The 25817-nt window shown below is 36.5% G+C and overlaps 1 protein-coding gene across 1 annotated transcript in view; it reads right to left on the reverse strand.

Annotated features, from left to right (window-relative positions):
- Positions 1-25817, reverse strand: part of FSIP1 (fibrous sheath interacting protein 1) — a 252900-nt gene that overhangs the window by 167893 nt on the left and 59190 nt on the right. Inside the window, exon 11 of the mRNA XM_069105721.1 lies at positions 6830-6967. Coding sequence (XP_068961822.1) covers positions 6830-6967 — 138 coding nt within the window. The remainder of the gene's footprint in view (positions 1-6829; positions 6968-25817) is intronic.

Here is a 25817-nt window from a genome sequence, read left to right on the forward strand (position 1 = left end):
CTGAGAAGGGAATAACTTAATATGTCACCACCTCACACATTAGACTGGCAAAGATGACAAAAGAAGAAAATAACAAATGTTGGAGAGGCTATCAGAAGACAGGAATATTAGCATACTATTTATGGAGCTATGAATTAGTCCAGCCATTCTGGAAAGCAATTTGGAACTATGACCCAACAGTATGGCCCATGTACTAAATTGTACATACCCTTTGACCCAGCTATGCTACTACAAAGTCTACATTCCAAAGAAAGAGAAAAAGGATCTGTGAAAAATATTTATATTTCCTCTTTTCATAGTAGTCAAAAATGGAAACTAAGAGTATGCTCTCCTGTTGGAGATGACTAAACAAACTATGGAAAATGACTATAAGAGAATATTGTGACATAAGAAATAACAAAATGGACAATTTCAAAGGAAGCTGGGAAGATCTCTATGAACTGAGGCAGAACAAAATTATAATAATAAATAATATATATATAATACATATAAATATAATAAAAATAAATAACAATAACTTATACAAAGATAACCATATAGAGAAAAAACAATTTTGAAAGTCTTTAGAACTCTGATTGATGCAATAATAAACCAGGAGTCCAAAGAGGGAAGGTTAAACATGCTACCCAACTCCTACTAGAGATATACTAGAGAGGTAATTAACTTAAAATGCAGAGGAAGACACACATTTTTGGTCATGACTGACAGAAGAATTTGTTTTGCTAGACTATGTATGTTCATGATGAGGCCTTTATTTAATAGGTTTTTATTGCTGTTTAATCAGATGCATGGGGTGGGAGACAAAGGTGCTTTTTTTTAAATAGACTAATTATTGATATACTAATTTATTTTTTAAATCCTAAGTTATTAACAAAGATTGAAACAATTAATATTACAATTAACACAATACTAATTGAGATAATATCTTTAGCAAAGTTGGAAGCTGCAAAATAAACCTTTTAAAATTGAAAGCACTTCTATATAATAATAAAATCTAAGAGTCAATAGCAAAAAAGTGAAATCCCATCCCAAATAACTACAAAATTGATAAAATATATGAAGATCAATCTACCAAAGCACACAAAATACTTAGATTCAAAAGTGCTCCTAAAAGAAATAAAGAACATTTATCAAATTTACATAACTGAAGGAATATTTAATGCTCATAAGTATGACATGCCAATATAATAAAAATGATGCTAACAAAGTTAAAATACATTTTAATGCTATACCAAACAAATTATCAAAGGGATACTTTACAGAATGAACAGGACAATGTGAGTTCCAAGCACCTCTTGTTCATGGGAAATCAGGAACTGACTTGGGGCCTCTTGGTTCAGAGGCCGCTCAGTGCCCCTGGGAGATGAGGAGGTGCTATGGGCCACAGTTCAGTTGCCAGCTCACAAGGATGTCTCTCACGAGACCGCTGGCTTGATGAGCAGCAGCTGACATGGCTGGTTTGCCGCCCCCCCCCCCCCCCCCCCTGGTTCACATTCCCCATGCACGAGGAATTCATGCCTGAATCATGCTCTCTTTAAAAGTAGCCTGTGCACCCTCCATGTTAGAATAAATTGTAAGTCATTTCTCTCCCTTGCCTCTGGTCTCTTCAATCCCTCCTGAGAATACAACCTAAGGCTGGCCCTTACGTTAGGAAAGGTAGCAGCTGCTTACAACAGAACTCAATGAAATAATAACAATGTTCATTTGGAAAAATAAAAGCTTTAGAATATCAAGGAAAATAATGAAAAGAGGTAGGGACAAAGGGGGAATACCATCACTTCCAGCCCTCAGACTATGTATTATAAAATAGCAATCATCAAACCCTCTGGTACTGATTAAAAATGAAAAGGTAAGATGAAATTGAAAAACTTCTGTACAAACAAAGCCAACGTAACCAAGATTAAGAAGGAGGTGGGAAATTGGGAAAGAATTTTTACAACCTATGTCTCTGACAAAGGACTCATTTCTAAAATATACAGAGAATTGAGTCAAATTTATAACAATACAAGTCATTCCCCAATTGATAAATGGTCAAAGGATATGAACAGGCAATTTTCAGAGAAAGAAATTAAAGATATCTATAAGCACATGAAGAAATGCTCTAATTCACTATTGATTAGAGAAATGCAAATCAAAACAACTCTGAGGTACCATATCTCACCAGTCAGATTGACTAAGATGACAAAACAGGAAAATGACAAATGCTGGAGAGGATGTGGGCAAATTGGAACACTAATGCATTGCTGGTGGAGTTGTGAACTAATCCAGCCTTTCTGGAGAGCAATCTGGAATTATGTCCAAAGGGCTATAAATAATTTCATATCCTTTGACCCAGCAATACCACTCCTAGGGTTATATCCCAAAGAGATCATAGAAGTGGGAGGAAGATCCATATGTATAAAAATGTTTATAACAGCTCTTTTTGTGGTAGCAAAGAATTGGAAATTAAGGGGGTGCCCATCAATTGGGGAATGGCTGAACAAGTTGTGGTATATGCATGTTATGGAATACTATTGTGCTATAAGAAATGAGGAGCAGACAGTCTTCATATTTACCTGGAGAGGCTTATAGAAACTGATGCTGTGTGAGAAGAGTAGAACCAGGAGAAATTTGTACATAATTACAGACACAACATATGTGTGATGACCAACTTTAATAGACTGGACTCTTCTCAGCAATGCAGTGATATAAGTCAATCCCAAAAGACTCATGATTGAGAGAAATGTGTGCATCCAGAGAAAGAACTAGAAAGAACTGAGTTTATATCCAGATGGAAGCAAAATACCTGATCTTTTTCCTTTTCTTGTTTGGTTTTATGTCCTCTTTACCATTTTTCATTCCATCTGATACAATCCATCTTTATAACCTGACTAATGTATAATGTGAAAGTATTTACAGATCCTATACTTGACTATATGCCACCATGGTGAGGAGGGGAAGGAGGGGGGACAAAATGTGAAACTCAAGGGATTGTGGGATTGAATCCTGTAAACTAAAAGGAAACAAACAAATTAAATTTAAAAAAATAAAAAGGTAGGGGTGGCTAGGTGGTGCAGTGAATAGAGTGCTGGCCCTGGAGTCAGGAAGACCTAAGTTCAAATCTGGTCTCAGACACTTAACACAAAAACTAGCCATGTGACCTTGGGCAAGTCACTTAACTACCCTACCTTCACCCCTCCAAAAAGCAAAATAATAAAATAAAATAAAATGGTAGATCAATGAAACAGACTAAAAAGAGGGAAAATCAAAACCAATGGAACTCAATAACCCAGTGGTCAGTAAAGTACAAAACACAAATTACCAAAGAAAGAACTCCTTTTTTATTGGGGTGGGGGGCAGTGGGAGGAAGATTTCTGGAAAAACTGGAAAGCAGTCTAATGTAAACTAGGCTTATACCATATACTACAATGTATTCTAAATGGATACATGACCTCAATATTAAAAAATATATAAAATAAAAAACTAAGGAAAGAAGAATATGTGTCTCTCACAGCTCTGGATAAGAGAGGAATATAAACAATTACAAAATACAAAGTAGATCATTTTGATTAAATGAAACTAAAAAGCTTCCACATAAACAAAATTAATGGACCTAGGATAAAAAAGGGAAGCTGTTGAATGGGAAAAAAATTCTTTGTATCAAATTTCTCTGATAAAGATTTGTTCCAAATCATTAATAATAAGAAAAATACAAATCAAAACAACTCTAAAGTTTCACCATATAACCTGCAAATTGGCAAAGATGACAAAAGATAAAAATAGTCAATATTGGAGAGGTTATAAGAATATAGGCATTGTTGGCAAAGCTGTGAATCAGTACAACCATTCTGGAAAGCAATTTGGAATTATGCAAGATAACCGGTTTATACCTCCCAAAGATACTATTGATAATAAAAAAGGCTCCATATACACTTAATGTTTATAGTAGCACTTTTATGATAGCAAAAATCTGGAAACAAAGTAGATGCCCATCAACTAGGGAATAGATAAACAAATTGTGGTATACGAATGTAATGCAATATTATTGTGCTGTAAGAAATGACTATTATGATGAATACAAAGAGGCATGGAAAGAACCGATACACAATGAAGTCAGTAGAGTCAAGAAAATAATATACACAAAGACTGCAACAAAGTGATGACAAGAACCACCACAGCAAAATATCAAAAACAAAAATAAAATTATAAAGAACAAGCATGGCTTGAAAGAAAAGATATGAGTAGACACTGTCACCTCTCTTTACAGAGGTGGGAGGTCCACAAGTATGGTATGTTGAACCTATTTTTTTTACTTTTTTGACATAATGATCAGTTATACTGATTTATTCCTCTTTTTTTCTTTTGTTATCCTCAAAAATATTATTTGTTATCTGAGAGGGTTCTCTGGAAGGGGAAGGGAATGAATAGTAGAGAAAATTATGGTGATATGAAAAACAAAAGAATCAATAACAACTTAATTTTTTTTAAAAGCTGTTAATACTTGAAAGATACACATAATTTAATTTCCTTTCCTTTCTCTTACTAACCTATTACGTTTTCTTAACAACTTATATTACTCACCTTGATTTACTTACCTTGTCTTACTAATTTCCTTTTCCTAGAATCTTTATTTTCTTTTTCTCCTCAGATTCAAATCCTGCCCCTTGAATCCTTCATTTCCTTCAGATTGAGTATGATTTATTCTCCAGTTTAAATCCTCTCCCTTCCTTAACTTCTCATTCCTCTCAAGTTCCCCCCACGCAAATACTTACAATACTTCCCATTAGGTAGGAAGTGTTTTTTCCTCAATAATTTCTATGTCTTATTTTTTTTTTTTTGCTTTTTGGAGGGCAATTGGGGTTAAGTGACTTGCCCAAGCCTCCACCAGTTCTTTGTCACACAGCTATAATTTCTATATCTTTAAAGCAACAAAGAGAAAAGGAAGTACAGAGCTGAATAGACCTTGTGCAGTTATCAAAAGGATAGCCGTCAGGGCCATGCTAGGTCATGGACTCTCATGGAACTTTTTAAAAGGTAGTAGTAATGGTGAAATGATACAAGCCAAGTGATTTGAGACATCTAGTTTTCTCCTTTTATGTTCATTCGAGGGCAACCAGACCCACATTCTTAGAATGGTCTTTCCAAGCAACTGTCATTTAGTGGATTCCTCCCTTGTGCCAGATTCATTAAATAGGCAGAAAAAAAGCGAATGCTGAGAGGCGTTTAAGGTTTCTCCTTGCTCTAAATATATAATCCTGTGAGCAACTACATCACTCTTCCAGCTTCCCTTAAATAACCTGACTACAGCAGCACCAGAAAGATATGGTGATATAACTAATTAGATCCATCCCAATAGCTTCCAGTGCCCACTACACAGCAACGCCTCTTTGGGTAGTTTCCAGTTCACACAGTACCTGTGCTCTCTTCCATCTCTGAAACCAGAAATTTTTTCTCACCATTATACTGGCAAATGATATTTTTCACATGTTTAATACATTTCAAAGCAATTACAGTGTAGTTCTATTCCCAGCTATGGGTTGCAACCCTTGTGTGCGAGACTCCCTACTGACACGCTAGGGTCAGGTACACTTTGGAGTTTTCTCATCCCTCTGCCTCTTAGGCCCTATTTAAATGCTCTAGGAACTTCAGTATCTGACATCTTTCCAAAAAGCAGTGATAAGATCATCCACTTGTAACCACACAGCATCACAAACTTAAAACATGAACAATTTTACTTTCAGGTAAATGGAGCTAGAATATGCATTCTAACCCAATGAAAGTAAAAATACCCATTAGTGATCAACTCCTCCCCTCAGAAGAACTTTGCATAGTCTCAGTGACCTCCTGTTCTTCATCAGATAAGACTCTAGCGGGGTGAAATGGGAATTTGTCACTCCATGTCAGTTCTCTCTTCCACTGTCCTTCTGACTGCACACCTTAGTGTGTTTCTGGAAGTTTTGGTCTCCCACTAATCTCAGCAGATTTCATAAATCATTGCTCCCTATAACTGCCCCCTACCATCTGTCACAACTTTCTGTGCCTGCAGCTCTCGCCAGCTCCCAGTAGGTGTGATCATTCCGTCACAAAGCCTACAGCCCTCCTGACCTCCAAGCAGGTGGTAATTGTCTTCTCAAAGGCTACCTTTGCCGTCTCTGAAGTTCTGCTTTTCTCCTCAGCCTCTAGCTGACTATGGTCATTCCCATTCCCAAGTGAAAAGTGCTCAAATAACTAGTCCATTTGAGAAAAGCACTTTAGTTGTGCTAAAAGTCAAAAAAAGAAACCTCCATTATTCTAAAGTTTTCTTTTGTACATTAGTCTCTATTGCTATAGGACTGAATATAGTAAGTAGTCTCTCACAGGTCACATGCACTCTCTCCCCTTATACCTCATAAGCATATTTCTCTCCAACTTGATAGATGATGGCTCACTACAACTTGCATCCTCTCTCCCCCAATGTGTTTCCTGCCGCATCAGCACTTCCCATTTGTTCAAGGGACTGGGGTCTGATGGAACTATCTACTCTCTTCCAAATTCCTTACTTCCCCCTGAAACAGTTAGGCCAGCTTTTACATTACCTGAGACAGCTTTCTAATACAATTAATAAAAGGAGAGATTTTGCCAGCAGTTCCCAGCATCATTTATGTGCCCAAGAAAGAGAGATTTGTGATCCCTATGACTGGATTAAATCTTCAATTTCATTCAAATTCTTATTTCTAAATTCCATGTTGATTTCCATAGATGATTTGATATATCACAAAGCATAAATAGAATGCTGAAGCCCTCATTTTACTTTTATTCACACTAATTGATCAAGATTAAAATATGTAAGTTTAAAAATATAAAGACTTACAAAATGTTCCTCCAGCTCTCTCAGCTGCTGATCTATCTCTTGGAGCCGATGTTTTTCTTCCCGGTGTTCTTTGGTGTTTCGAAGTACCTTATCCCCAGGAGTCACTTTCACTTGTGCGTTATCATTAATAACAGTTTCCTGATAAAGATAAAATTAATTATATATAAAAAGGGAAGCATATTGCCATATATTACTCTAAAGCAAGAAAAAAACTACAAAATATATCTAGCCTCCCATCACTTCTGTCTGTGCTACACTTCATTACTCTCTGACAATAAAATTTTCTTCACTTTCAAATCCCTACTTCCAACCCCTCAAAATTTTCCCTTTTCAGAAACAAATCATCCACCAAATCAACAGAACCTAATGAATAGAAATAAATACAATTTATTGTCCTTATCATCATTAACAGATTGAAGTCTTCAAGTTACATTCTCCCAAAAGTAAGGTTATTTGATAGTGCTAATTTAGGTATTTCAAGAGGTAGGACAATTCTTCTGGTCATTAAGTCAACAACAATTATTATTAAATGCTTACTATCTGTATGATACTATGATAATCCTGAACAAAGGTTATCCTAAAGGAAGTCTATTCTTATTATATAAGATTTGACAATATGAAATTGTATTATCACAGGCAATATTAAATGAACGTAGAAACAAAACATCACACAAGAGAAACTTGTCTGTGTTTTGTAACTCCTTAGAACCATTTTTGCCAGTGACTTGGGTTTCAAATTGTGATTTGGTGTCATTAATATACTATTTAATGCAAAAGCCAAGAACCTTGGCCCATAAAATACAGACCAACTAAAATTTTCAGAAAGTCTATGAGGCTAATCTATCAATAAGCATTTATTAGGCACCTATTATTGCCAGGCACTATGCTAGGTGCTAAAGAAAAATATCCTAGGAAAAAAATGAAACAGTTCCCATCCAAAAGAGGTTATATCCTAACATGAGAAACATGTTCACATATCAATGTAATGAGGTTGTGTGGAATTGCCCGGCTTTCTTGGCAGCAAAGATGTGTGCTATCTTTGTGTTGAAGACTCAGGAGTTCTAGAATGATAAAACTATTCCCTTGTTGGCCACTGAGCAGAAGAGCTGTGTAGCAGCAAGCACCCCAAGCCTCCCCAGGGTTGCTGCCACCACAGGTTCTTGGATCCACTTTGATAAAGGAAAGCAACTCAAAATGGGTTAACAAGCTTACTTTAATCAGTCAAACATATCGTTTACCTCATTCAGGGGAAAAAGGTCAGCACCCCAAACTTCAAAGTATACAGGCAGAATTATCAAGACAGAAACAGATCAAGTATACAGTTTCCAAACTGTCCAACCAATACATCCATACCAAATCAACATCTGGGTTTCAACATCTGGGTTTTTCAAAGCCGGGGGGCTCTGGACAACAGCTTCCCAGAATCCAGATCAAATCACAGAACACTTCTCAAAGTGAGCCCCAAAACAAAGCTACACATTAGGGCTTATATAGCCTTCTCCTGGCTCAGAGAATGTAACAATCTTATTGACTCACTGGCCAATCAAGAAGTATCTACTGAAAAACAAGCCTCCCACCCCAGGCTCCAGGTGCACTTTAGCCTAGGGGCAGGGAAGATCTTCAAATTTACATTCCCATTACAAGCTGCTAACTCAATGGATCTTTAAAAGGGAATGATGTGCCCCCACCCTCTCCCTTTTCCCAGCTGAAGACTGTATCAAGACATTTGAGTAGATTCCTTGAAAGATGAAATAACTTCCCGATGGTGATAACTCCCAAGTGGCAGTTAGCTTAGTAGTAGGTAGGGTGGGGCTGGAGAATGCCTCAGCTAGGGAAGTGTGAGCTTATGTCTCTGGATACTTCTGCTCTGTGTCTTTGCCAAACAGTCAGCCAATTATTTATTCATTAATTAAATATTCAAGCACTTGAATATTTGAAGCAAATAATTCAAGTATTTATTAAGTGTCTGCCCTGATTATGCCAATTGTAAGGTGGCACACCCTCTGAGAGAATACCAAGATACCTAAGAAAGAAGGGTAGTCCACAGCAGCATGGGATAGATGTGTAGATTTATTAGGGTTTACTGGGTTACTTGGGGAAGTTTAGGGAGTTTGCTCACAAGACCTGTTCTTGGTGGTAGAAGGACTGACAGAAGAGTTGATCCCCCCACTACCCTTAGGCCAGGTCAGACATTATATAGAAACAGAACAAAGGAGGCAGAGTGCCAGTGACAGCCCAAAGTCATGTGCTAGTGTTCCCATGGGATAGATAGTTTTTCTTGCTGTTTACATGAGGTCATATTCCCAGGCTCTGGTTACCACCATCCCTCATGACCTGCTCATACATTTTTTCAGATAGGATCTTCTGCAAGTTTCCCTGAGTGTTGTACAAGTGATTTCATTAACACAGAGAAAGCAAAAGAGCTTACCAATGAACTACATTGGAGGCACAATACCAGCACAAGGAGGGCAATAACATAACCAATAAGAGAATTACCACAATTGCTACAATTTTCTTCCATGTATCACAAAAGAGGCAAAGAGTGAGTCAATGGCATTAGGTGATTGGTGGGAGAACTGGATTTCTGAACTTAACTCATTACAGATTAGCTGAGTTTTTGAACTAAGTTCAGAAACAAAGAAACATTGTTTGGGCAGTTTTACAATATATTAGGGGTGATACAGAATAGAGTCAATCACAAAATGAAATCAGGATCATTTGATTTTCTCAATTTCCCCCTTTTGTCAATGGGACCTTGTCACAATTTTCTTGGTCAATGTAAGAACAAAAATAATGATTAATCATAGTATAAGCCATGGAAAGAATAACTAAATCCATGAACTAATTTTTAGAGGGGAAATTCACATGACACCAAGATAAAGGACTCAGGATATAGAAGCAGTGAAACAAGAAGCCAAAGTGATACAATAATAACCATCAATATTAACAAACATCTAGTCTCCTTGCATTTTAGTAACCCATTCCCAATGTCCATTTAATCAGCAAGTTTCATCTTGCATCCCAGATGTTCCATGTCTGACCTCTAGAAACATCTTTTCTTGGACTTTCTGGGATAGGTCTTATTATTAGGGCAGCTCTGCAGAGGACTCTTCTTAAGGAGATTTGCTTCTCTGGTTCCAAATTACTTGTAGAGACTCCTTAGATGTTCCTGCTAAAATCTTTTACAGAACAGATCTTGATACAAGTTAGTACAGCCTCTCAAATTTTACTTCTCCAATAACTAGTTCATGTGGTGAAAACCATATTAAACTTCATACTTTGATTTTATTAAGAATAGAGCTGTAAGAAGAATATCAAATTAGGGACCCCATAGTTCAATTGAAACTTCAGAGAATTTACATTTTTACATACCCCCTTAGAATCATTTACATTTGAAATACAGGATTGTTTGATCTTGTTGCATTCTCAATATTTTCCACTCCATTTAATTCCAATTTTATTAGGAAGAACAGATTCTATTAAGCATTCAATACTATATATGAAAACATGGGTAACAACACTCTTTGCAGGCAGATGCTTTCTACCCCTAGGTTCAATGGTTACACAAATGAATTTACTTACAAGAGGCTAACTTTACTCCAATTTTAACAAAAGACCTGATCCAATTTTAACAAAAGACCTGGGATGAGTTGTATGGATATATTTAATTCTCAAATGTATACAGAGAATAGAATCTATCAAATGAGCTGTTTGTAGTGAAATATGTTCAGTTATTAACCATATTCAAATAGAATAGATATTACGCAAAAAATACTCTCTACTAAGAACTGACTGCAATGAAATTATCTTGCTTAACATGAAAGAGAAGAGGTTTCTGACTTTAACTTCACAAATTAATAGATTCACATCTTTGTCTCACAAGCTTTATCTTTATCCAATTATTCCCACAGCATTCTGAATGAAATATTTCAGGGACTTAATCATATACATAATTATGTAAATATTAGTAGGCAGATGATAAACCCAATCACTAATTTACTTAATTGTTTGGGAAATGGAATTACTACACATTTAGATTGAAAACAGTTAAAATCTTATATACTTGCACTGTGCTCATATCTTTTACTGACCACTTGACCTGATTATAGAAATTTGCTATAAAAAGAAAAGGCAGGGAAATAATAATAACAGCATTAAAACTGGTCCCTTAGGCCTAAATCTAAGGGCACAGATTAACTCAATACATGTATACCAGGATAAAGCTTCCTCAGCTCTATTTGATTTCAGGTAAGAGTCACTGTTAACAACCAATCATGCATTCTTATCTCATAGCCAGACTCAGGATGAACCAGGTAAAAGTCATTCTTGTTCAAAAGAAAGTAACACAATGGGGAAACTGAGTCAAGAGGCTCCTACCTTCAGTTATCCCCTCAGTCTTCTGCCAGAATATGAATATTTACCTGTCACAGTTCAGGATCACACTCTGAGTACCTTATGTCATTTCTCTTGAATGGTAGATTACTGACTTAATATCCATCAGACAACTATACCTGAATTCAAAACTCAAAAAAATATTAATTACAGTTCCAAGAGATTTTGTCCTAAATATAGCAAGTTTCACTAATCAGAATTTAGAGCTAGATACAATTATTATCACATTTGTGGTGTTACAATAAGCAATAAAAGTTTACTAGTACTCACACAAAAGATTTCACTAACATCCTTCACTTTTTTGTTTTCTTCACAAGTTTAAACTCATCCTAGCATGAAGATCAATTATTAGAAATGTCCTTTACATTATATATAAACTTGTAAATTCTCAGTAATTCAATTCATTGTTTAGGAATCTCCATAACCCAAACAAACTCTTTCATATGCCCAATAACTTTGCCCAAACAGATGGTTTCAAGAAACCTGGCAATTTTACAAATAAGGGGAGTCTACAAGGTCTTTTCTTTGTGCCTTTTCCCACACAGTAACTACCAATTTTTTTTCACAATTTTTCCAGTCTCTACCAAGTCTCATCACTCAGTTATGAATCTGAGTGGCATGATTTTTCCTAAGCTATTATAGCTCATCTATCAGGGAGTTCTCAGGAAGTCTTGGGCTTGCTCCTCCTACTCCCTTAATAAAGTTTCTCTTTTGTGTGGAGGAAGCAGGAGAGTTCTTAAAATTCTAACTGAATATAATCTATTATAAAAATGGATAGAAGTCTCATATAATGTACAGCAAAATTTCTAATTTCAAGACATACACCAGTTTAAAAAGTTATTGTTAAATTAACCAGAACTTAACTTTAGTTTGTAAAACTCCCTAGGTATTTAACTAAATGTTCCAATCAAACCAATTACCTTTTGGCTGACATACACAAACCTTTCTCATGAAAGAGTTAATAATAGGCAGGCAGTTTCTAAGTTCCAGTTCTAAATTTTTTCCTCTGAAACTTCACTAACAATCCTCCCACACCCCCACCATCAAATCTGCCTCTTTATAATAAACAATAAATCTGTCATTCCGGGGGGGAAGGGGGTAGTAAAAGCTTTTAATTCCCTTAAAGTCTAAAGAATATCAACCCAAAACTTGCTAGAATATTTCAGCATTCATAAAAATATTCAAACCAAAATTGAGGAATTAACCATAGAGAATATATTGAATTTGTGGGCATTCCTGCAATTTCCAATTCTTTGCCTAAAACTTATTTTCTTAATGTAAGCTAATTTATAAACTTTCCCATTCTTGCTGGGTATGAAGCTAATTCTTCCAGCTCTGAAATCTTGCAGCTCTCAGGTTTGAGCATTATAGAATCTTATACCATATCATCAGCTGAGCTAATAAAAACATAATCATGCCCAAAGAGCAATTTTCAAATATCTTATCAAATTTTGTGAAACCATTACTATAAGTCTAATGAAATAAAATAAACTTAATGAAATAGTTAGCAGCTTTCAGACAACTCTTTTTAACAGCTGAATTTCTAACCTAAGAGAATCTGGATTACAAGAGAAGTGATTTTTTTTTCTCTCAGTGTTGCTGTTGTCAAGTTTAACAATATAGGCATGCTATTCATTTTATATTAACAGTACTAGGAAACACAGATAAGGTTCTACTGATTTAGGTTCAGAACTATTATGATTAGGTTAGCTCAAAGTATGCTGAGTTAAATATTATAAGTCATTATTGTTAAAATTTCTCACTCTAATATTCTTAGTGGAGAATTAGTACAGTAGGAGGAGGAGAAGAGTAGGTTTTTTGTTTTTGTTTTTTGGCCCAGGAAAAAGGGATCTAAGGAGTCAGATCAAATACTAGGGGCATAGCCCTTTTTCCTCAGGCTTCAATACTTGAAAATTTTCATAGAACACAAAGAGAATTAATACAATGATTCCCAATTTACACAATATAAGCAAACACTTAAGGTATTATATAACAGTTAGATCTAAAACAGAATGGAGCACTAAAAATCACAATAATCAATATTTAAATAGTATTTGATATATGATGTGAACAAGGCCCAGTGCTAAGCCCTTTACAAATACGAGTACTGTGACAAATGACCCTAAAAGCTTAGTGAGCACAACTTTTTTGTTGTTTAGTTTTTTGTTTTTTCAGGCATGTCCAACTCTTTGTGATCTCATTTGAGATTTTCTTGGCAAAGGTACTAGAGTGGTTTGCAATTTCCTTCTCCAGCTCATTTCACAGATGAGGAACTGGGTCACATTGCTAGAGGCCAGATTTGAACTCTAAAGAGGAGTTCCTGATTCCAACCCCAGTGCTCCATTCACTGTGCCACATAGCTGTCCCAGGGCACAACAACCAGGTGCTTATCTAACTTCATTTGTAACAAGCTAAGAAATTAAGGCTTCAAAATTCTTATGGCAGTTTGGTATGGGTTTGGGCAGTTGTGGGTAGAGATATGAATTTAATCTTTCCACTTTCTAACTTTTAGTTCTCAACTAAAATTAAATCACTGTTCTTAAATTGTTAACAGGGCTGGTGATACCTCAAAATTCTGTTTTTCAAAGATTAGGATATTTTGAGGGCTCCTTGCTATACCAAATTCTCACAGACAATTATCACCATTATCTTTTATACTTCTAAATAGTTTTCAAACATATTTACATCAGTCTTTTAACAACTGGATCTATAACTCAAGAGAATCAAAAAAGAGTTTACTTTTCTAACAATATTTCTAATACAATGAATTATCAAATTTATGATAGGCACTTCGCAATCATTATATCATTTGATTCTCCCAACAATACTGGAGGTAGACACTACCACTTCATAGATTAGTAAAACTTGAGACAAAACAACTAGAAATAAGGAGGAGGCAGCTTCACTTTCTCCTCCTCCTGCTTATTTCGATTAAGTCAAAGAACCTCTCCCTAAACCTCCTATTTCCTTCATATTATTTTTTTAAACTTTCTTTTACCTGCTCGACCTCTGTAGATATTTCTACAATATCACAGACTGTTTACAGAACTAAATTTCTCAATTAGCACAAAAAGTTGTTATAATCAATGGCTTATATTTACTTTTACTTCCTAAGCTGTCTGGTTCACTTAAACTCCAGTGACTTTTTTTATTAATTAACCTATAATAACTAAACTCTGTTGAATTATTGCTTGATAAGTTACAGTTCTGGTATTCTTTAAGAGATGAAAATACCTCGTATCTCTCCCACTCTCCCAGAAAGGGAAAAAGACATAGACCTGGACTTCCCACTCCTAGTCCCAATATATAAAGAAAATGATGGGACAAAACCCCTCCAAAAATCTATTTAAGGCAGGCGCCCTGCAGTGGTTTACACTCCTGTTAAGGCACAGGAGGAGGGATTCTGAGTTCTCTCAGTCCTAGTTAACAGCTTGCAAAAATCTGGTCTACCTAAATAACAATTAAGGTCTGTGATATCATTTATAAAAGTCAACCCAAAACATTTTTTCCAAATTAAATTGTTCTTACTCTCTTCCCTTTTCTGCCTACTTACTCTTCACTTTTCAGAATATGTAGGGAGTTAATATTTTGTAATTTCCAAATTAAAAGAGTTGCATTTTACATTTCTTAACAACATTTCTTAAACAAATAGTTTTTACAATGACAGCATACAATTTTAAACATTATTTGTTGACATTCTAAACTGATTGCCTTCAAGGCCAATATAGAGAAAAAATGATCACAGTGTACCTTATAGAACAAAAACTTACTTTTGCAGTTTTTTTGACACATTGCCCTGACATCAGATATTTGGTGGGCAGCTGTCAAGACAGAGTAGCATCAGGAAAGCAGGGAATAGTAGCCCCAAGTTTGCATAAGAGATCTTATCCCAGCAGGTTTACAGAAGGATTTAAGAATAAGGCAGAAGAAAAGTTACACAGAAAGGGGATCCATGGAATTGAGCTAACTTATTAGGACTGATTTAGAGGCTCCAGTATCTGGTGAATGTGTTCCAAACCTTAACGGTAACCTGGGGTTCACTGTTTTGGGGAGAATGTGGATAATTTGGGCTAAGATCTCAGGTTCTGGGAAGACACAAAGTTCTTCTTGGAGACCCACAGCCCTTTCCCTTCCCATGCATGTACTGCTATTCCTCTGGTAACCTCTATATCCATCCCACCTTTCATCCTTGGAGTCCCTTATTTTCTTTCTACACTGTATGGCCACACAGCCCTTCCTCCTACAGAAAAACATTCATGTAAGACCCAAGATTTTGAGATGGTCCCTGATGCTACCTGTTCAAGAGCCTCTGAAAAAAAAAAGTGAAAATTGTTTGGACTGAAGCTTCCTGCACTGCAGCAATGACAACTTGTTCTTTCTTTTTCCTGTATGTCCTCTCATTTTTCCTTTTCTTGTCTGTCTCTCTATATAACCAAATAGGGCAATGTCCTTAAACTGACTTATAGGCATCTTAAGCCATGCAAGGTATTCTTTACAGAATTTCAAGAAACAAATGATTAACAAAGTATGTGTTAATTATATATGCATCTCTCAGGTTGATGGGGTCTGATCTTGAGTACAGTTTAGTAGTTTTGCAGAGTGTATCATAAAAATTATTAGGATTCTCATCCTCCTCTTAGACTGTTTCCTAAAACTTATGCCAGCTCTCTGGACAAGCTGTTCATACCCTTAAGCAAATATTGACTGGCCTGCTGTAATCTGAAGCAAACCTTTAGGTCATTGGGGTCCTAATGTGGATTTTGTAAAGGCCAACTGGGGAGACCCTTAAGGTCAGACTACTCCCCCTCCACAAAAACCAACCTATTTGTTGCTTCTATAATGGATTTTCTCTCTCCCACAAAGAAAAGGGTCACCATTAAAAGTTACATCTGAGACAATTAGGTGTCACAGTTTATAAAGCACAGGTCCTGGAGTCAGGAGAACCTGAGTTCAAATTCCACCACAGACACTTGACAATTAATAGCTGTGTAACCTTGGGCAAGTCACTTAAAGCCCAATTCCCTTGCAAAATAAAACAAAACAAAAAAACACAATTCCATCTGCCCAAGTAGGATTAAATCCTTTTAAATATGGCTTAAAAGTGATCTATAACAGGGTTCTCATCAGATCTTAGGAATGTTACTTGGCCATGTGGCCAATGGACTAAAAAATCTGGTGTTGCCTAATGAAAACTACATTGCCCCCTCAATCATAACTAATAACTTCTTCAAGAGAGAAGTTTCATCAAATGATTTAAATTCATTTAAAAGATCAATTAATTTGCTCCATAAATACCAGTAATCAGTTTTGGGTTTTGATCTGTGTATCAGCAATGCCATATTCACAATGCCTATAGAGATCACAAATATGTTGATATAATTATCCATCACAAAATACATCAGGTTTGCCATTTGGGGAAATAAACTAGAAAATTTATTAAGATACCAAAAGACTGAGTCCCAAAACCAGAAAGTGAAAGCCATCAGAGTAGTTATGACATTGGCACAGGTAGATAAAGTAGAAAGCACCCACATTTTCAAGCCTTTAAAACAGAACAGGCTACCTCAGGCAAAGGTCCTCCTCTCCCCACTCACAGCAACTACCCAGTGTCCTGGAAGAGCGCTCCCAGCAGCTCTGGCCCCTGGCAGTGCTCAGCCGGAGTCCTAACTCAAAAAAAAAAAAAAAAGGAACCACCACCAACTGCCAACCGCAGGACCGTTAGCTCGGCTTTTCACTTTCTCTTGCTCTGCTATGTCAGCACGTCCATGGGGCATGGGAGATCTTTAAATCCCATAACCCTTACAATCTGCTAAGAATAATCATAAATCTTTCAGTTTGTGATAATCAAAAGTTCCAAGTTGAGGCTAGAATGATTCACCAGTGGAAGTTTTCCCCCTTTTAAACCAGATATCACAAAACCTAATTGCTTAAGAATTTTTTTAATGGGGGTGGGGGGGCAGGAAACATTGTCATCACTGGTTCAGTTAGAGCTTCAAGGAGCTTACCCAAAGGACTTTCCCTTGGCATATTACTTTTGCTAATTCTAGTTCTCATTATACATATGTATGTGTGTGTATACATACACACACACATACATATATGTGTGCATATATATATATATTTTGTAATTCTTAGATGTGACCAAAGAAAATTTGTGTCTCACACACACACACACACACACGCGCACGCACACACACAATGAATGTGAGGCTTTCCTACTAGCTGTTAGCTCCAGGCTTCAGTAGCAGCCTTTGGGTTTTACTTCTTATAATGTAAAGTACCTCTTCTGCTTGAAGAAGTTAGAAAGGTCTTTTACTAGCCCAATTTCCAGTCTAGGGTGGATAGTTGTGGAGATAGTCTTTGAGAATGTCCTGGCTAAGGTTTAATCATTTCAGGAAATCCTCCTGAAGACCATTTAGCTTAGCTAAACAACCTTGCCACAGGCCTGATACTCAGTTTATTAATCTAATGAGGGTTCTGGAGTCCCATCCCTTTCCTATTGGATGCCAGTTATTGTTGTTGTTGTTGGAGGGGGGGAAGGCAAGGCAATTGGGGTTAAGTGACTTGTCCAAGGTCATACAGCTAATTAAGTGTCAAGTGTCTGAGGCTGCATTAGAACTTGGGTCCTCCTGACTCCAGTGTTCGTGCTCTATTCACTGTGCCTCCTATCTGCCCCTAGATGTCAGTTTTTTAGCACTAGAACCAGTGGTCATTTAACACCGAGAAAAAAACTGTGGGTTATGTTGGTGCTTTTAATACAAATGAAACTTCCTGAGAGGACACAGAATTACCCCCACTGACCCTTCCTTTCTACAAGTGGTTCATGATGCCAAACTTGCCCAGTGTGGGTATGGCTGCCAATGAGTCCTGTCCTTCCTCCGGTGACCCAGTTCATAAACTAAAAGAGGGAAGTCTCAGGGTAAAACCTGGAGACCATTTCTCTCTCTCTGAATGATTTCAAAGGGCATTGTCACTGAGCACCACTGACGAGAACAAAAACAAGCACATCACTATTACTACACCCCTAGGCTGAGCAGACCAAGAGGGGAAAAGCAGCTTGCTTTACACTCACTTATACACATAAAAAGAAAATTCCCTTTTACATCAATAGTGGGATATAAGTCAATTTGCTCTATATTTTAATTATCTCCCAACCCAACTAGGGGAAGACGAGGTCCCCTCAATTCCCCAGACTTTGAAGAACATTGATGATGGCATGTGGTGTCACTCTCCAGCTAGAAATACAGGACTTTCTTGATTCTTCAGGCTTAGGAGAACGTTGAAAATGGTTCGCATGCTCTGATTACCCCCGATTTGGGGGATCTTCCTTGAGAGGGAAAAAAAAACCCAAATTATAAAATTCTTTAATGGGAATAATACATTATCTTCCCAATCTTATTTGGGAAGATCTTTCTTAAAGGGAACCAAATTACTTTCAAAGGATGGTTCACAGGGAATGTACCCAGGCATATATTGCCAATTATCTCTAGATGTATACACAAAGCTCTAAATTTTAACACAAAATTATTCCAAATGGGATACTTACCTCCTTGCCTGGAGAAGATCTTGGGTTTCAGGGGAAAGGTCAGTTCACAGCTACAGTTCCCTAGCAAAAAACCCTTCCATTGGGTATAAAATGTCCACCAGGCCCAAAGAATGGAAGGGTATGGCTAAGGGTTATGGGGACCTAGCCTTCACCCCAAAATCTCAGACAAATCCTCCAAAACTATGGCAAGTAAAAATAAGTAAAATGTAAATTGAGGCAGGCTTTCCAGGTAAGATAGTAGTTTATTAATAGTGATACATATAACTGTTAATAAAATGGATCAAGCTGTCCCTACCTCAGTGAGTCAGCAACCCCTATGGGACTGAGAAGACCATATTTATTGAGATGCCTTCTAAATAGTTCTAAAGTCCTAAACAGGGTAGCTAGGTAATACAGTGGATAGAGGCCAGGCCTAGAGTCAGAAAGACCTAGAACACTTACTAGTTATGTGACCCTATGTAAGTCACTTAACCCTGTTTACCTCAGTTTCTTCATCTGTAAAATGAGCTGGAGAAGGAAATGGCAACAGTATCTTTGCCAAGAACACCCCAAACAAAGTCACAGAGCATCAGACACAACTGAAAATGACTCAACAACAACAACAAAAAAGGGATAGGTTTATAGGGGGAAACAGTTGGGTTTTGGACATGCTGAATGTGAGATGTCTATAGGACATCCATTTGGTAATGTCCAGTAGGTAGCTGGAGATGTAGGAATGGAAATCAGGAGAGATACTAGGGTTGGATATACAGATTTGGGAGCCATTAACATAGGGAGGATAATTAAACCCACAGGTAGAGAGGTGAGATCACTAAAAATAAAAGTGTAACAAGAAAAGAGAAGAGGCTCCAGGACAAGGCCCATACTTGTGAGGCATGATCTGGATGACGAGCCAGTAAGGCAAACTGAGGAAGAGTAGGTAGACAAATAGAAGGAGAATTGAAAGAGAGCAGTGTTGAATTGTAATCCCAAAACAAATCACCTCTTGCCTGGGCTTACTTAATGTAACATCTGGAAATGGTAAGTGAGACTGCTGTGCCTTGATTAATGCGAGCAAGACCCAAGTAATAATTTTAGAATGGACCATTTATTAAAACACCATGTTGGCTGATCAGGCCACATGGCGGGCTAAACAGTTACTACCACATGTCCCAGGTACAGCAATAGCAGTAGCAGCAGCCAGCAACAGTCCAGATCTGGGGCAAAACCTCAGCTTATTTATAAAGGGGGCCTTACATAAGCAGTGATTGGTCAGTACACCTTGAAATTCCCATCTGATCCAGAAGCCTGCCCACTTCTATGCTGGTGAGCTGACTGGAAAGGGCGGAGACCCAGTGGGGAAGGGTGGAGCTGACCTGGCAATCTGCTCACCTCCTTGAGGTAAGGGGGGGTGGGGAAAACCCGGCACAACAAGGCAAATCAAACCACACTGATTAGGCATTTATTTGGGACATGGTCATTACTACCAAGTGGTAGGCCAGTAATCTTTAAAGCCTCTATTGATTTGGATTAGCCATATCTATGCAATAAAGACACTACTCAGAAAAAAAGACTGACCTTCCTGAGTGGTCAGAATCAGATACAGAGTAGTAACTCCTTGACATTTTCTCATTCCTATTAACGGAGAAAATATCATTAGTATTGTTGATAAATTTCTGTTGTCCCAATAGGTAAATTTAAATAAAGATATTCTAAATTATTGGCATCTCCTTAAAATAATATTTTTCTGTGTTGACCAAAACAGTCAGCTGAGACCACTGAAGATAGTAGACTCACAAGGTATCAGCTATACCAATCAAATGTGTTTTGTAAACTTGCATAAAGCCAAAACTGCCCCCAAGCAAATATCTATAAAACATGGCTGACCCATACAGTAGTTCTAAAAGCTACAGCTGTTCACTGGCATCACATAAATTATTATTGAATGATACCATCACAAGTGGAGGGCGAAAATATTTTTGGCAGGTTGATTCTATTGTTTGGAACTCTCTGGAATATTGCCGAGAAAGCAAAAGAAACCTTAATTGAGACCTGAAGTAAAGGAGAAAAAGACACATAAAACTTTAAAATAGTCTGTCAAATACAGGTACCAAAAACATTCTCTACAAATAACTGGGAGCTAAGAAGCTTCAAAAGATCAGGGAGGGTCACAGTTCCGGAAGAGGAAGAAACCTCAGAGGCCATCATGTCCAACACCCTTATTTTACAGATGAGGAAATGGGGTCCCAGAGATGTTACATGACTTGCCTGAGGTCACATAAGCAGAATTTGACTCCAAAGTCAATGAAGTACTCCTCAGTGTACTGAAGTATGCTACTCTGGCTCACCTCCCTAGCTTTTTTCACATAAACATCAAATCTCAGTCAGAAGGGACATCAGGGTCTATCTAATCCAACCCATACCCAAACAAGAAATAGATCTATGACATCACCAACACTTAAGTGGTCATCCAGCCTTTGCTAGAGGAGCTCTGGTGAGGAAGAAGACATTCCCTCTCAAGGAAGCCCAGTCTACTATGAGATAACAGTAATTACTAGGAAGCTTTTCCTTACTTTGAGCCCAACTGTGTCTCCACAACTTCATTGTTTCTAGTTCTTCCATCTGGGGCCAAGAAGAAAAAAGTCCAATTCCTCTTCCACAGGACAACCCTTTGTATGCTTAAAGGTGGCTATCTTGTCTTCACTAAGGTTTCCTTTCTCCAGGTTAAACACCCCCAGGTCCTGCTACCATTATTCATTAGGCAAGATCTTGGCTTCCTTCCTTTGGACACTTTCCAGTTTATCAGTCATTCCTAAAGTATAGTATCCAGGGGAAATTCCAATAAGCTGGAGAGCATCCAAACAAATATAACCAAATTGATAAACAAAGGTCAACAGGATCTCTGTGCTCGTAACTGTTACAAACAAATTCCATGTTCAGATTCCTTGCCTTTGCCAGTAGTCTTAAGGGTTTTCTGATACAAAGTGGGCTCCCTGCTACAAAAATTCTCAGATCCAATAACAAAACTCCTTTTAGATCAAATAATACATTTGGTTCCTCCAATTTCATCCAGATGTTGAAGCAAGAAGAGGGACAAAATTCATTGTTGCAGTCGGTAGTGGTATGCCTCTAGTAAAGAAGGATGATTAAATTCAACAACAATGTCTCTTTGCCCTGGGATCTCAAGTATTTTGCTTTGTTTTGTTTTACCAAATTGTAGTCAACTGAGTCAATGTTAAAAAAAAATAAAAATAAATCAAAGCAGACATTCATATAAGTATTTAATTAAGCTATTTGGCTTTAGAAAAAAAGAAATGCCTCTGATAAAAATAAACTTTATGAGAACCATTTCTGAATCAAAATTTTAAAGATTTAACCATGGACTAGCATTCTGGACCCAGCTAAAATGACTACATGACAGATGAATAAATTGCCCTCCTCCTATGAGTGCTAAATTGAGTAGAATTTATTAAGTCCAGTTGTTAGGTCTTTTAAAAACAGAGTGATACCTTAATTCTAATATTCTAAATACTGCTTAGAAAGGCTAGAATGCATTGCACCTACAATGAAAAATGTCAATAAACTATGGAACATGACACAACTTTATAGTACAATTTACAATACTCGGAAAGAACTAACAGATTTTTTTCTTTTTTCTTTTGGCAGAAATAATGCACAGTTATACCACACATCTTGAGGAATAAATTGCTTTGATTAGTTTTCCTTTGTTGAGAAGAAATGAAAATAAAAAACATATGTAAAAACTACAACCACATGCTGTTATTCCTATTATTCCAATACTATTAACATGGGATTCCTTCTCTTGAATGTGACCATGTGCTTCTTGTCCAGTCTGTGATGAGAAATATAAAAGTTCTAACTCTGCCTTTCATATCTTGGCAGGCAACAACTGGAATCCACATGTAGCCCTCTGAGGGTAGAAGATGGCATTACCAGTAGACTTCTAAGCAAGAGATGTTATGTCTGACAACATAATATACCCCGTAACTTTTTAATCTCTGAACTAGTCTTGCACAGTAACCCCTCAACCCATTCTGATGAGGCTTCTCAAATATAGGAATCTATTTCTGTGCATACCAAGATTATTCTAATACAGCTCTCTTACAAACAGAAAGTATGGAAGCTTCTGTGCCAAGATTTGCTCCAAGATGGTAGTTGGTTTGGTGTGTGTTTTCAATAAGCCCAACAGCAGTTATTCAAGGAAAACTTTTTTAAAAAATAAAACATGGATTTTGGGGGAAACATTTTTTTAATCATATAAATGATCTGATTCTCTTGCCATGTCTTCTTCCTCCTTTAACAGGAGGAAGACCTAGCTGGACCATTGTCTGGAGAAACCTGGTGTAGGGGAAGGGTAGGGGACTTGAAGTCAAGAGTTACCCAAGTTTGAATCCCATCACTCACACGTATTAGCTGTGGGACTATGGGAAATTCATGTAACTTCTCTGAGCTTCAGTTTCTAATCTGTAAAATAGGAATGGCAAGAGAACCCACCTCACAGGAGCAAATGAAATAGCGTATGTGGAGTGTTTTATAAATATTAAAGTGCTATCTAAATGTCACCTATTATTATTACTCTTATTCCTTTGTAAATAAACACTATCCTGCCTTATGACATTTCTTGAATCATACTGAAATGTTTGTTATTTAACTTTTCTTATGTTTCAATCTTGTTTGCCCAACTAGATTATAAACTGACCCCTCTGGTTCCGTTTCTGGCCCTCTACTCTTCTCTCTAGATGCTCTCTCTCAAAGAGTTTTAGCTACTTTCTTGGTCTCATCCATGACCCTTTCTATGCAGATGATGCCACAGATCTATGTAGATGCTTATTTCAAGCTCTGTCCAATAAGCAACTTTCTACACTACACTTAGTTATATAGTAAATACTATATAAATATTAGCTATTATTATTAAGCCAGTCCTGACAAACTACAATCCAAGAGCCAAATCTGGCCTTTTGCCTGTTTTGACTACATAAGAATGGTTTTTACTTATTTTTGGTTTTAAATTTTAAAATGTGAAAACCATTCTTAGCTCATGGACAAAGACAGATGGCATGTTGTACAAAAACAGGTAGCAAACTGTATTTGAACTGCAAGTCATAGTTTGCAAATAACACATAAAATCATCAGTATATATAATATAAAACAAGACCAATTTTAAAATGTACATATACTTTTATGCATATATATTTACATGGCACAATGTGAACTCCTTGAGGCCAAAGATCATTTCATTTCCATTTCTGTATGGACCTAACATAGTGTCTGGCACAGAGCTGGGGTTTAATAATACTTATTGATTGGTTGATTAATCAATATTTATATTAATAATATATAAATCAATATTTATTAATTAATTATATTTATATTAATCAATATTTATGATTCAATTCCATTATTAATCAATAATTCATATATTGCCCTGTAAAATCTACTGCTATTTTCAAATGCTATCTAAATCATATTTTTTCTGCTTCTCAAGTCATATAATTTATTGCAGTTAGCACAGTTTAAAAATTCATGAACATGACAAGAAAACAAAACTAAAAAACATCATGTTATTCCCCCTTCAGGAAAATAAATCATACTATGATTGTCAAAGCTAGATGTAAGTCTAAGTTTTAGAACAAAGGAAGAATGTGAAATTAATAAGAGAAAAAACAATCACTCACAACAATCACACAAAAAATCCAAAAGAAAATATGTTTTCTCACAGACATTGTTTTCTCTAAATTAATAAAAATTTGTCTTAACATAAATTATATTTAAAAAAAAACCTAAAACTCTTCAAGTAATTAAAGATAAGGCTCCAAGGACATTTTCACAGATTTTTTGTTTGTTTCTTTGCTTTAAATGTCATTACAGCCAAATGAGTACAAATTTACCAAATATTTCCAAAACAGTCCAACAACACACAACGTGTTTGTGTCTTGTCTCTCAAACTAGACTGTAAAATGCTTGACAGTCAGGAACATGTTCGATACTTCCTGGAATCCTCTATAGTTGCATAGTGCCTTGCATATAGTAGGTACTCAACAAATCCTGTTACTTGATTGCTAAAATAGCATCAATCACTCAAAAAACTCAAGTATTTTTTGGCATAGAAGTATTTACAAATTTACTATTCTAAGAGCTAAAGAGCATAAATGTTTATGAACCATTAATTTAGACTTCACTAGCTCATATAAAACACTAAATTTTTAAAATATTTTTTTCTGAGTCAATGGAATGAATTTATGTTGTTTTCTTTTAATTTTGGTCTTTTTAGGAATGCTGTTCCAATATTGCTCTTTTGGTTACAGTTCTACAATCAACTTCTGAAGTGTCATCACTAAATGCAAAATATATGTATGTGCATGGCTGGGTGTGCTTGTGTGTGTGTGTGTGTGTGTGTGTGTGTGCACTCGTGTGTGTGTGTGTGTTTCTGAAGGTATATGTGTATCTCTTGGCTAAAATATAAATATGTGTAATGTCAACCCAATGTTGACAAATACTAATGTCTACTGTTTATTTAAACTGATGTTCATTACAGTCATTAGTACCTGTCAGTAAATGACACTGTTTGAATTTCACTTTTTTAATATTTCTAAACAAGGATAGAAACTCAGGAAATATTTTCATACACAGATACCTATAATCAAAGTTTAGAGTTTTCAACTAAGAAATCAAAAATAGACCTACAAATATCAATGTTAGTCATAAATACACACAGAATCATCTTTTAGTCATTCAAAGGTCAAAAAGCTGCATGGAGCTGGAGGAGGGGGTGGAGCCAAGATGGCAGAGTAAAAGCAGAAACTTGTATGAGCTCTTCCCCCAAACACCTCCAAATACCTGTGGAATTTTAAAAATGACTCTAAACAAATTCTAGAGCCACAGAATTCACAAAATGACAGAATAAAACACACCTCCAGCTAAAGACAGCCTGGCAGGCCAACAGGAAGGGTCTATCTCACCAGGCTGGGAGCAGTCCAGTGTAGGCCTCAGTGGCACAGACTGGTGTAATGCGAATGTAAATTTTAAAGATCTTCCCTGCCCCTAGGCTAA

Source organism: Petaurus breviceps, unplaced genomic scaffold, assembly GCF_028583685.1.
Source record: "Petaurus breviceps papuanus isolate PSGF00001 unplaced genomic scaffold, PetGlider_PUasm1.0 77, whole genome shotgun sequence".
Classification (NCBI taxonomy): domain Eukaryota; kingdom Metazoa; phylum Chordata; class Mammalia; order Diprotodontia; family Petauridae; genus Petaurus; species Petaurus breviceps.